General features: G+C 37.1%; 1 protein-coding gene across 4 annotated transcripts in view; it reads left to right on the forward strand.

Annotated features, from left to right (window-relative positions):
* The window catches only part of SSBP3 (single stranded DNA binding protein 3), a 226,893-nt gene that overhangs the window by 166,407 nt on the left and 46,263 nt on the right, over positions 1-14,223 (forward strand). For all 4 annotated transcript variants that reach the window (XM_014068046.2, XM_014068044.2, XM_014068045.2 and 1 more), the window contains exon 5: positions 5,011-5,100. In XM_014068046.2, the coding sequence (XP_013923521.1) occupies positions 5,011-5,100 (90 nt within the window). The remainder of the gene's footprint in view (positions 1-5,010; positions 5,101-14,223) is intronic.

Here is a 14,223-nt window from a genome sequence, read left to right on the forward strand (position 1 = left end):
CTGTACAAGTAGTCCTCGATTTATGACCACAATTGAACCCACAATTGATATTGCTAAGCGAGACAGTTAAGTGAGTTTTGCCCCATTTTATGGCCTTTCTTATCACAGTTGTTAAGTGAATTACTGCAGTTGTTAGTAATGCGATTGTTAAATGAATCTGGCATATCCCCAAAGGCGATCACATGACCCTGGGACACTGCAACTGCCAGTTGCCACTCTGAATTTTGATACGTGATCATGCGGAATCTGAAACAGTCATAAGTATGAAAAATGGTCATCAGTCATTTTATCCAGTGCCGTTGTAACCAAACAGTCACTAAACGAACTGTGTAAATTGACAACTACCTCTAATGGGGAATAATCATGTGATTCATATAACATAAGATCCTAGATTTTTTTTAAAAAGGAGTACGTCAACATCAGTTGGCATTTAATGAGTGCAACTCTATTTGTCAGAAGTGTGTGTGTGTGTGTGTGTGTGTGTGTGTGTGTATAAAATCAAATTTACTTGAATGTTTAGAATGTCATTTCCCCCCAATTGGAAGATGGTCCTCTGTTTTTTCTATCCTAAATGGTAAGTCAAAGATGATTTTCCCCGCAAAATATAGCTATTTCAACTATGGAATTGTTAGAAACTGAGATGGATATGCTTACAACGTGGAAACCGGGATTGCATATAAGATACTTATTAATGCTTCTTCGGAATCCATAAAGAAATGATTGTCCCAATGAGCTGTTTTCAATATCAAAAATCTTTGTTCAAAACGTTAAACAGCTAACATGACTTTGATGTGCAGACTGGGATTTCTGGTTCATTGCAACCTGGCAATATTTTGTTAGATTTGAAACTGAAAAGTGGTTTTATTATTTTGGTTGGAAGACCTTATTAAACATGTGCATTTTAAGATGCTGTTGCTAATGTCAATGTGATGTATCAGTAATAATTGATAGCAGTTTGTCTTTGTTTTTTTTTTAAAAAAAGAAATGCCACACTATAATTTATAACTAAAGGGAGAAAATACCTTCTGTCATCATAATGAACCTTTCTGGAGTCACCGCATTAAGATGTAGCAATTTCGGTGACATGGAAATATATTTGATAATATTTTTCATGGGTCTGTTTTAATTGAGACTTACAGCTAACAACCTTTAGTTCTGTATGTAGCAATAGCAATAGTTCTTAGATTTATATACCGCTTTATAGTGCTTTACACTGTACACTGTCTCTCTAAGCGGTTTACAGTGTCAGCCTATTGCCCCCAACAATCTAGATCCTCGTTTTATCCACCTCGGAAGGAGGGAAGGCTGAGTCAACCTTGAGCCAATGTAGTTCTTTCCTTGTGATATCCTTCTATACATATTCTCCTGTGATAAGATCCAGTGAAACTTAAATGTGGCTTTCAATACATTTCATGTGACTATGTTGGAAGTTATGTTCATTATTGCTTTATAAATAAGCTGACAAAAATTGCTAACCCGCAGAAAAGATTTCATGGTCTACTGGGGCATAGGAGCAGAAATGTCTTTCTCAGAAACATATTCCATGCATCTGATGAAGAGGATTGTGATCTACCAAAGCTTAAACAATATACAGTAATGGTTGGATTGTTACTAGATACTTCATTGGTTTTGCTGCAAAAGGATTAACAAAGCTAGCCCTCTGCATTATTTCTTTGCTAGTTAGCTTGCTGACTTCATTCCTAAAATGCAGAATAAGGAAGTGATGGAGCATTTCATTGGCCTACTGATTCCATGTAGCCGTTTCTTGTATTTCCCAGTGGCTACTCTTAGGCCAACTCTTAAATACAAGGCTATAAAGCAAAACAAAAGAAAATCATTACAATCCGAGAGATTTCCCATATTCAGATTACTGAATATAAAACAAATCATTTGGCTGCTCACATTTTTCAACAGTGATTTTTGAACATGTCAAATGAGTAGACTGCTGATTAAATTAAATGTAGTATTGATAAGACTGTTGTCTGTGATCAGTGGAGACACAATCCTTGACATGATTTGGTTGCAGTTTTGCAATCTTTCAAACATTAGTCATAACTAAATCATTTATTTCATTAAGCCTTTGTTAGCTCATCCTTGATTGCATTCAGAACGGACAAGTTTTCCTTTGTTAATTTTGGACTAAAATGTCTAAAAGCAATCCCTTTTGAAAAATATAAATTTCTAATACATTTTTTCCATGAGGGGTTTTGTACAGATATTTCTATTTATCACTATCTTGGGCTTTTAGGCATTTTACTTCCAGATTTAAAAAAAAGAGAAATCTACTGTTGGCAAAAATTTTCATTAAAAATTGAGCAATTAGAATAATGTTTTCATTAAAAACACACAGTAGTACCAAAGGTGGGAACCGTAAAGCAAAGCCACGTCAGAGTGACTGAAAAATTACCAGAACAGAGCCTACTTTTCAGGTCTGACAAACAATATTTCATCACCCGTGGCTTATCTACTTTTTGTTTTCCTCCAGCAGGCTATTTATATGACTTAGTTTCTCAGAAGGGAAACCGGCAGAGACATTAAACTCTATATTCAGCAATAGAAAAATCTACATTTAAAACAAAACTCATTTTTTCAAATTGTAATTTTATAAATCGCTATGTGGGTCTCATAGGTGAAAGACTGATGGTTTGAGAATGGACACTTCGATGTTTATGTTTTTTTTTTTTTCAGTCTTGCTGCTTTAATGTAGCCATTATTAAAGTGATGTCACCATCCCTTTTGGACTCAATTTTTGTTTTGTCTTACTTAGCATGAGTGTGTGTTGTTTTGCCTTCGAGTCACTGGTGACTCTTAGTGAATGCCTTGGGCTTGTCCCTGCAGTTTTCTTGACAAGGTTTTAGAAATGGTTTGCCCCTGCATGCTTCCAAGGGTTGAGTAGATGTGACTGGCCCAGCTGTCTTTGTGCCTAAGGTAGGACTAGAACTCACGATCTTCCAGTTTCTAATCTGATGCCGTAAACCACTACACCAAATTGGCCCTCTATTCACTGGCCCCCTGAAACAATAGAAAATGGAAAGAATCAATAACAATCATTTTGCTAAACAGTAATATGCTGATAATGGAATATCTATATCAGATCATCCAACCTAAGCTGGATTATTAAAACTGTTAGGGTTGATTTGGACACAGCCTATTTATATATTCCATATGATGTGTGTTACCATTTAGTATTATACAAATGAGTACCTTAGCTCCTGGACAGCTTCATCCGCCAGATGTGCTGCGAGGTCAGTTAAAAGAAGTGTGTGTGTTTGTGTGTGTGTGTGTGTGTGTGTGTGTATCCCGACTGACTGCCTGGTAGAGGATAATAACATGACTGCTAACTGACATCAGAATGACATTCAGAGAAACACATCAGTTCACCACTCTTTTGCATAATGCTCGACTAGAGACAGTGTCCTTTATGCTGAAATTGGGAAATTACTAGAGACAAGGAAAAGGCTGTTTTTGTTCGTTTGTTCTTGCTTAGTTTATTGACTGTCTGGTTTAGCTAGCAAAGTACCTTTACCCTTTCTCTTTCCAGTTCAGATGAACACATTATATTGGGGCCAGTTAATCAGTAAACTTTTCCTGCAAATCCCACATAAGCCACATAAAATACTGCCAGAGATCAACTGAGGACATAGACTAAAGGCTTTGTGCCTACCTCACAACTTTCCTTATAACGCAGCAGCTAAAAGCTGCTCGGTGCTTTTGAAAGAAGGGAAGAGCAAAGAGAGGAAATAGATAGAAAGGTTTATTCGCACACCTCTTTTATTTCCTTGGCTTGGCTTTAAATATTAAGTATGATCATTTTGCTCTTTAAACACGGCAGGTTAAATATTTAACACTTCTGTCTTTTAGATTATGTTCTAGGTTGGGGTGGTACAGTCCTCAGTTGAAAGAAAGATCTTAGTCACTTTTGTCTTTAACTGAAAGTGATGTTGGTAGCCATCTCTTAAATTATGAAGTGACCATTTTTTTTTAAAAAAGTCTCATTAGAAAGGTATGTCTGAAACTTCATAATCCCTGAACTAGGCTAGATGAACGGCTACAGTATAAGAGTGTAAATGTAGAAGTTGCTCTGGAGCAGCATCTCCCAACCTCGGCAACTTTAAGATTCATGAACGTCAACTCCCAAAATTCCCTGGCTGACTAGGGAATTCTGGGAGTTGAAGTCCATGCGTCTTAAAGTTATCAAGGTTAGGAAATCCTGCTCTAGAGTGGTTTTTACTCTTGGTCACTATTAGATCTCTACATTGAAAGATATGGATTTGCCGTTCTCTTTGCCCATGAGTATATTCAGAATTCTACAAAAAAAATTGCTTAGTTTGGGAAGCTTTAGTAATAACTTCTGCTGTTTGGATGACAGATCTATAAGAATGAGAACTGAACCAAGCTCTCAGTTGCCACGTCATTCAGAATGACAACCATTGATGTTTTGTTATTTTAATGGCACAATTTTACAATACAATTTCATTCTCTTCGAGTAGCCTTGATAATAATAGGTTTGGTAACTCACTGTACATTATGGTGGACACATGAAATATGTACAGGTAGTCTTCGATTTACGAACCCAAAATTTCCATTGCTAAGTCAGAAAGTTCTTAAGTGAATTTCCCCCGATTTTACAACCTTTCTTGGCGCAGTTGTTAAGTGAATCACTGCAGTTGTTAAGATAATAACACGGTTGTTAAGTGTATCTAGCTTCACTGTTGACTTCGTTTGTCAGAAGGTCGCAAAAGGGAATCACATGACCCTGGATCACTGCAAACATTATAAGTACATGCCAGTTGCCAAGCGTCTGAATTTTGATCATGTGACCACAGCGATGCTGCACTGTAAAACGGTCAAGCCAATTTTTTCAGTGTCATTTTAACTTTGAATGGCCACTAAATGAATGTTTGCATATTGAAGAATTTTTGTACCAATGTCCTTTACATTGATCTCAAACCAGGGCTATCCAAATATATGTGTATCATTATATATATTTTTTGTTGTCTTTGTTTCCAGAGTGCAGCTGCAGCGCCAAGTCCAGTACTTGGAAACATTCCTCCAAATGACGGAATGCCAGGAGGACCCATTCCTCCCGGTTTCTTTCAGGTAAGGGTTAATTCTCCTGATTTTTATGTGATTCATTGGGTACCTTTCTGTGGTTGTTTTGTTTGTTTTCTTCATCATCAGTTCACATCAGCTGTGTTTACATGTGATAGAGCCTGTTTGTCTGGAAAGCAATATTAGTTTTTGTTTTTATTTTAGTTCCACGCATTACAGAGCTACTTTGGAATGAATAAGATGCATGTTGATCATGACAAGACTGTGTGTAATACACAGCATCCAGGATATGGATTCTTATTTTTCCCTTCTGGTTAAGTATTTGGTTGTTTTCCAACTGCTGCTACTGAATTCTTTGGGCAAAGACTTCTTAAACTTTAGCCACATGCAGAAGTTCATCCAGACTGGGCCATAACTGTGGAGTTTTGGCAACCGGAGAGAAAATAAAATATTACAGCTGCTTTGGGGGGGGGGGGGGTTGAACTTATTCTTCTCTCCATCTTTTTTCCTCATAATAAAGTTTGCTTTTAAACACATGGAATTCTTGTTATTAGATCCATGGGCAAAACCTGAAGTGATAGAGACCCAAGATGAAAACAACAAAAAGAAGGATGGGCAAAGCTGTTTTAAAGCAGATGCTATTCTTAGCATTTACCATTTTTTTTTTAATTTCTCCCCTCTTGAGTGCAGCAAACTGTGTCATTCAAAAGTATCAGTTGGGCTGGAGAGTTGCCATTAATTTACATGTTATAACTAGTTGCCTATTATTTGCATAGGCACAATCAGAGGGTTTTCAGCAATTAAGATGAAGATCTGCTTTTGGAAGTACTAGAACCAATGTTCTTGAACTTCAGTTCTTGAAGGAGAAGAATAAAGCCGTAGATTTTGAAATTATAATGATGATGATGATGCAGTGGGTTTTGAAATTATGGGATTTGAAAAGTAACATTTTTCACACTTATAACAGTTGCAGCATGCCCATGATTACATGATCAAAATCTGGATACTTGGCAACTAGCATGTATTTGCTTCACTTAACAAATGTGGCAAGAAAAGTCATAATATAGGGCAAAAATTCACTTAACAAGTGTCTTGCTTAGCAACAACAATCTTAGGTTCAATTATGGTTTATTAATCGAGCTCTCTCTATATTATGCACACAACTAAGAGATGGGAAGGACTGTTTGAACAGGGATAGTATCATCTCTGTCATCATTAAACACAGAATCCCTAATTTAAAATCATAACTGTTGGAACGGTTGTTATTTTAATAAGAGGTAATAGAAAAGACACATGGCTGGTAAACTCTAGTAACCATTTTTATATTAGAAGAATTGCCAAGTCAGATCCCCTTCACATAAATGATTAATGTTGGTGGAAGCTGAAACTTTAATTTTACATTTTTTTAAGAGTTCTGCATTTATATAGGACAAAGTCTCAAATAATAGCTTGATCAGTGTTACGAGACCTACATTAGAATTGCAAAATTCAGTGGAAATCTTAGGATGGAACTGTAGATATGTGTTTTGACTTTATTGCTTTAGAGAAATAAGTATTTTTAGGAAAGTTTTACATGTGATGAAATGAAATCTATTGATTTTTAGAATTAAGGCCAGAGTGATTCTTCAAAATTGGTGGAAATAAATGAAAGCTTTTCCCTTTTTCCTAATGAGTATTTCAGAAGTGGCTTATGTTTGTGAGCCAGTTGGATGGCTAACATGTGCTGTTCTTGATACTGCTGAACTCTTAACACCCATTCATCACAGTATAGTCAATAGTGAAGGATGAGGGGTATTGCAGTCCAGCAGCCTCTCAGATATTATCGCTTTCAAGTAATCCACTTAACAGCTTGTGTGCTGCAATTTAAACAGCAACTGAACTGGGGTAATTTCTATCTTTTTAAATTTCAGTTTAGTCTAGTAACAGTGCTCTTTTTAAAGATCTAGTGAGCACCTTGTAGAACATAGCACATCTGTCCACCTAATTGCAAGGAAGGAAATTCTATAGGGTTTGCATTGCAACTCTCTTCCATTTTTCTGTTCTGAATATCCCCTGTTCAGTTCAGTATAAACTTGAGTTCTTTAATTAATTCTTTCGGACCACCCCTCTATGTTCTTTAGACTTTCCAAACTACATATCGTAGGCTTTGTATGAAAGTTGTGATTGAGCACATAAAAACCAAAGTGCAAATGTTTGATAAAAATAACTACTTTCCCATTTCACTTCCATCAATTCCATTTTGAAATTTGTGTATCAGCAAGTGTCCATGAGCGAAAAATCCTGGACCTTTAACACTACACTACAATTTAATCACAGGCTGTAATTTACCTGGCTCTGTGATATATTTCAGCCATAGTATATGTGGTACATATATAAATAGATGCCATTTGATAGAACAGAAGGAGAGCACTTGAAGTTATGTGCCATTGAAAGTATACTTTCAGCTTGCATAATGTAGGTCTTCTACTGATCGCTTGATCGTCTGCTCTGTAGGATTTGTCTTTCTCCTTGGCAGCATGTGCTATTTACCTTCAAAAAATGAGGTCAGTCAGGAAGATGAGTTCCTCTGTGCCTGGATGTGCACAGAGATAGGAACATAGCGCTTATGGAACTCCTGATAAGATACTTTTTTCCGCCATTCATTTTCTTGGGGATTTCTATCCAACCACTGGACGAGAAAAGGAACTGAATGGAAGAGGAGCATTAAGGAATGGAGTTTGAAAGAGCAGAGGCCCAAATGTGCATAGTTCTATAAATGCTGACTATGACTTTTGAACTATGATCAATGCAGCAAGATGAAACATAGCACAAGTTGATATTCCTGTCTTTTTTTTAATATGCCATTTGGATGTAATCTTGGCACACTTGATCACCTGTCCTATTATAGCATGCTCACAGCCATGCAGAAGAAAAATCCTCAGACTTCAACTTGCTATGTTTCTCCTGACGTAAGAAAGAATCCTGTTTGAGACTGTTTAATTATGATAAAGGCAAGGAAAAGCTCAGCTCACAGTGTTTTCACCAGGGTCAAGCAGGTCTGTAGATTGATGATAAAAATACAGCTGTAAATGGCCTATGGAATGAAAACTTAAGCAGTTTCCACCACCACCACCCCCAAATCACAAAAATGTGAAAACCTTTTTAAAAAAATAAAATAAAAATTGAGAACTGCTACATTGGTGTCCATACCTGTCAGTCAAACCCAGAATGCATAAGATGCTGATTGGCCCAGTGTTCCAAAATCAGCAGTACAGAAGTGGTGCTTGTTTGAGTGTCTTAAAGCCTCAAGGCAATGTGCCAGCATCCTTAACAATTCCCCCTGCTCACCCAGACTTAGACACTCTTTTTGCAGGCTGAACTTTCTCCTGCCTGCCAGACAGAGCAAGGGGAGGCTGGTAAAGTAGTAAGCTGGCCACTTTAGTTATCACCTGCCCTGCCTGCCTTTCACATTTTTCCAGAAGGGCAGGACTTGCTCACCAGATGGCTGGCTTTGCCTTCTCTAGTGGAGGTCACTTCAGGAGCTCCGTCAGCAATCAGCAGCTCTGCCAGGCCCTGACAACATATTCAACACCAGCCGCAAACACCAGGTCCTTTCCTCGCAACTGCACTGCCTACATCTCTCCAGTTTCTCTCCAGGCTTAACTTTAGAAAAAAGACCCGGGTCTGTCCGTATGCATCCGGTTGTGTGCTTGTGGCCCAGCATTTGTCGCTTGTGCATTTTTTCCCACTGAATTTTGAACTTGTGTGTAGCATTTTAAAAAAAGAAATCTTTCTGATGAAATGGAAAGTTGAACATAAATCAATGTCTGTTGCTGTGTTAGCTATGCATCAGCAGTTAGTGAGATGCACCATAACAAAGCAGTAGCAAGTTTGTGTTCCTACACTGCCCCCTAATGCACTGAAATCTTAAGAGTGAACAACAATAGTGCTCCTAAACGCTTTTGCGAAGGGGGGGTTGCATTTATTTGCTGCATTTATTTATTGGTCTATAGTTTTGTTGGCAAAGGAATTAAAATTATCAAATTATGAAAGAAAACTAAGAGCTTTTTATTAATTACGGAAGATTGATAAGGCATCGGTCAGTTCTGTGGCAGAGATTACATTTTTCAGGTAGATTCGAAGTGTATAGTTGTGTTTCATCGTGAGAATCTGCCTTAAATTGGGTTTTCTACCATACACCTATCATACACCCTGAAATAAACCAATATATGCCATACTTGTTGGAATTCACAAAAGTTCTTATATGCTACACTTCTTAAGTCAAAACTTAATTTTGAAATTTGAATTCATTCTTGGAGGTTGTATGTTGCCATGATATTTGCTTAATCACTCATGCTCTGTGCATTTAAAAGTAAGGACTGGCTTACTCTGTGCACAGAATAATTGGGTTTGGAAATTGCAACATTTAGGAGTCTTTGTCTCTCCCGCCCCCATTCCCAATATTTTTTGTATCCTTTTTTGGCAGAGCTGACTTTTAATGAAAATGTTATTTAACAAGTACTTGATGGTTTTCAGGAGTGCCTTAAAGAAGAAAAAGCAATATGGGAACAGAGAATAAGGAAAGAGGGAGCAGAGTAAATCGTAGTACTTTTCTGGCTGCCTATTGGCTGTTGCCTACTTTTTTTTGCTTCCTATTTCTCTTACATGAATCCTTTCAAGCTTCTATCTTATCACTCTTATTTACAGGCAGATTGATCCTTTACTATGTTCAAAGGGCAAAGTATCCTCTGTTGCCACAGATGCTTCTTGAGCAAATACATCTGATTTTAGATTGTTCACTTCCTGGATGCTAGTCCATAATCTTTTTTTGTTTTCTCCAGGATTATGTTTTAGCATAAACTCCTACCGGTACATGCTAAATTTTAGAAACTTTCTGACGCAATAAAAAGACATTCCCATGGGATTGTCCTGTATTTACATCAGTTTTTCAGATAATTTTTTGGTGATTGCCAAAAAAAATGTTTTCAACTCTGTGCTGAATTCCCAGGTGATGCCTCAGAATGCAAGAGGCAAAACCAGGAATGTTTTAGCACTTCTGTTCACTTATGCATAATTACTTAGAATTCTGAAAATGGAAAAAGCATAGCAGTCCATTTTTGGGTGAGAACCCATGGCCGTAACCCATACATATTTGGGGCAGTTATTCCAGAACATGTTTCAGCTGGAGTTCATGGCACAACCCTGCAACTCCTTTTTAACATACAATTTAAGTTGCTTTGGTCCTTAAGAGAGATTACTAACCATGAGTGTTGAGTCCCAAATCAGGTTTGTAGAGCTGCTGCAAAAATATTGAGGGGTTGGGAAAAAACACAATATACTCCGTAAATAGATCCCTCTGCTAAAGCAACTTTTCCTTTTCCAATGACTGGCTTTTGTTCTATTTGTTTATTGGAGTAGTTTAGGAAATATATTTAGTGAGTTTTGTGTAAACTATTTTTTTACACAACGATGTCTGAATAATTCCAATTAATAGGGAAATATCATAATCTCCCCAATTTGATGGAGGTAAGGGCTGGGGAAGTGATGAAACCATTCAAGTAAAGTTTTCATTTGTGTTTAAAAATTGTGGTGTAAGACAATTTCTCTTGTCACCTTTGAGCTAATGTTTTCAATGTTTTGCCTTATGCTGCTTTTACTTTTTAAAATCAGTGTTAGTCTTTTTTATTTACATCTTATTTCAAAATAAGAAAAACTCTAAGAAACGTAACATATTTCAGGTGCTCACAATTATTTTTACTGCCTAAGTAGACCAATAAGTATTATGAAAAATTGCTCTAATGAGAGGTATACTGTGTATAATCTGTGTTCCAGTTCACTTCAGCTAGAGTGGATTTCTCTGATATACTTATTTTTTTGTGCAAACGCTTTACCTGTTGATTCTATTTCTGTCACTGATAGACATATCTGAGCCCTGGTCTATGCTCATCTTTTTGCAATTACTTAATTTGTGGTATATTGCATGTTCTCATTTTACATAATTTTGAACCAAGTAAATTGTATTTTTAGGAGTGAATTAGGTTACTGGAAATGTTTGCAAAAAAACACTGCAGAATTACTGAGAACTGTAACTTAAAACAGCAACAAGCAGGATGTGTATATTATGCTGCATGCTCATTCTATTTGGCATCTCCTGCAAGTGGGAGTAGCTAATGATAACCAGCTACTTACCAGTACAGAAAAGTGGAAGGTTGCTTCAAAATCCCGATTCTGCCTTGTCACTCCTGTAGCATTACAACTTCAAAGCTTTCTGTCAATTTTTTGGCTTTGAATAATGTATCTGGTTCTGGTTATCCCAAAGGTGCTTTTTCAGGAGGCAACTGGACTTTGTTGTTTTTTCTTTGAAGTCGTTTTGCTTCTCATCCAAGAAGTTTCTTCAGCTCTGACCGAATGGTGCAGAATGGAAGGATTTATATTGCTTGCAGTCCGCTGGTCATTTGCATTCTTTTAGAGAGTCATTTAGGCCACTTGGAGGTTTATCTGTGTCCTCAGGGTCACCTGAGTAGTGCAAATGGGTGTGAAGCCTTCTTGGCTGCAGGATGTTTTCTGCTCTGTGTCCCTTCACTGATGAGGACAGGTGCAGGCTGTTAGGGATGAGTCTGTGTTGTCTGCATCTCAAATTTAAGTGCAAATGTTTCTTATAGTCTGCAATTTTTTCTGGAAATCCATTCATACTTCAAAGGATGTTCATCCCAAAGTACATAGCTAAAAGTCTATGGAGATTCTCAGTCATTCAGGTCATGGTTGGTCCAAAGGTATTTTTTCAAGAGTCAGCTGTGTTTTCTTTATTTTTATTTTTTTTAAGACATTTCGCTTTTCCATCCAAGAAGCTTCTTCAGCTCTGAGGTGGTTACTTTAAATTATACTTCCCAACTTATTCTTTCCTTTTGCTGTGATCAGTGGGAATTATTAGAACAAGAATGTGACACTTGGAAAGCAGGTTACTATAACGACTTCAAAAACTGGAGTTTTGAGCTATTCTGGTTTAGGATTTGGTGCAAATTAGCCTGTATGCTAACCATTATAACACCAATTTCTTCTATTGCCCCAAATCCTTAGAATCAGTTGGATTAGGGACATTGTGGCCTGACTTGAAGAAACAAGTTTTCCTCATTGTTTGAGTACCTAACTATATAGTTGGAAAACTGAAGAAGGAAATAATCCCTAAGATAATAGGGAATGTATATTAAGAAAATGTTGGCTGGACAGGTCCCTTCCCTTTTAGGAGATAAGAATTTAAAAGAAGAGAATTTGCTGACAGATTCATTCACAAGTAATTTGTGCCATTTTTAAAAGTTAATATTATTAGGATTCACCTGCCAGCTCTAAGAGACATTTGCAATAAAGCCGCTGAGACTTGCAAAACTTCTCATTATCTCTTAAATTCTTAAGAATTCAGACGGAGGCAAAATATAGTTTTTGTTATCTTCTTCCCCTAAAATTATGAAAATGACAGCGTTCTGAGCAAGGAAGAAAAAGCCATGAAGTCAAAAACTAAATTAAAATGATTTCTTTGTTCATGGTTGGGTTGTCTACTGAAAATAGGAAACAATTAATTAGATGACTTCCCAAATGTTTTAGTAAAGCCAATTGTGGTAATTCTAATATTTCTGTGTACTATTTTCCAGTTCCAGTACTATCAATTCCATGATATATCATTCCTAGATGAAACAATCTATAGTATTCAGTCAACCAACGGGTACTTCTGTCTCACACTTGTGATATCACTGTTGTAAATATGTCCCAAAATTCTTCTGAGCTCTTTAGTAGATCAATCATAATGTATCTCTAATCTTGGTCAACATGGGTTTCATTCATTTGTGCAGATACATACAGGCAGTCGCCAGGTTAACAACATCTAATTTATGGACAACTTGCCCCTTAAAGCTGATTAAAATTTTGAGTTGAATACAATGGTTTATCATAACAAACACTTTCACTGCTTTCTGGCGCTTATGAAATCATTGCAGTAGTTTCAGCGGGAGGAAGGAGAGCAACGTCATCTTAAGTTGGATCATCCATCCAAAGCATAAATACAGTAGAAGTGTTTTGTAAAGGTAAAGGTTCCCCTCGCACATATGTGATAGTCGTTACCAACTCTAGGGGGCGGTGCTCATCTCCGTTTCAAACCGAAGTTCCAGTGCTGTCCGAAGATGTCTCCGTGGTCATGTGGCTGGCATGACTCAATGCCGAAGGCGCATAGAACACTGTTACTTTCCCACCAAAGGTGGTTTCTATTTTTCTACTTGCATTTTTACATGTTTTTGAACTGCTAGATTGGCAGAAGCTGCAAAAAATAATGGGAGCTAACTCTGTTATGCGGCACTAGGGATTCAAACTGCCGACATTTCTGATCGACAAGCTCAGCATCTTAGCCACTAAGCCACCGCGTTCCAGAAGTGTGTTGATAATGTATCAAAAAAAAAAAAAAGGAAAGGAAAATGATCACATTAATAAAGTGATCAGAGTAGCAGATGATACATTAGAGGAAGAAGTCTGGGAGCTAAAAACTACAGAACCAAAGAAGTCTGACAAAAGCGTTATCTGAAGCCTTTTCATCTCATGGAAGTAGGGATGATAAAGTTAGAAGAGCAGGATTCTAAAACAGAGAGGTTCACTAAAGTTTTCTGTACAATTACTAAGGGCCTCCTCAGATGCTATAAACCATTTATAATGAGAAAAAGGGAAGCTTGGTACAAACCACCCTTGGGGCTTACTTCAGGGTAAAGGTAAAATATATAGTAGGTACTAAGACAACCATTTGACCAACTGATGCTAAGTAAGCATTTTCTGTACCTGTTCTGACTTATCTAAAAATTCAACTTAAAGGCAAATTCAACTTAGGAAGGGATCTGGTTCCTAACCTGTGGGACTGTCTGGTAATGAAATCCTGTGTTCTGATACAGCTCAACAGTGCCACCTAGAGCATATGGGTTTTGGAATACCTCAAGGATGCTTAAATAAACATGTTCTTTTTGTTTCTCCATAATCTCCCAAAATTGAGGTCTTTTAAAAGTAAGCCAATGCAGAGATTTTAAGCTTGGTTAGCCCACTGACATCAGATATACAATTACTGCACATTCAGATGAAACAACTGTCTGTTTCTTTTCAAATAACTAGCATTCTCTACATTCATATGAGATTTATTTCTCCATCTTGGAACCAAAGACCAAA

Source organism: Thamnophis sirtalis, unplaced genomic scaffold, assembly GCF_051295495.1.
Source record: "Thamnophis sirtalis isolate CommonGarterSnake01/CBP01778 unplaced genomic scaffold, rThaSir2_p1.2 scaffold_7, whole genome shotgun sequence".
In the NCBI taxonomy this organism is placed as follows: Eukaryota; Metazoa; Chordata; class Lepidosauria; order Squamata; family Natricidae; genus Thamnophis; species Thamnophis sirtalis.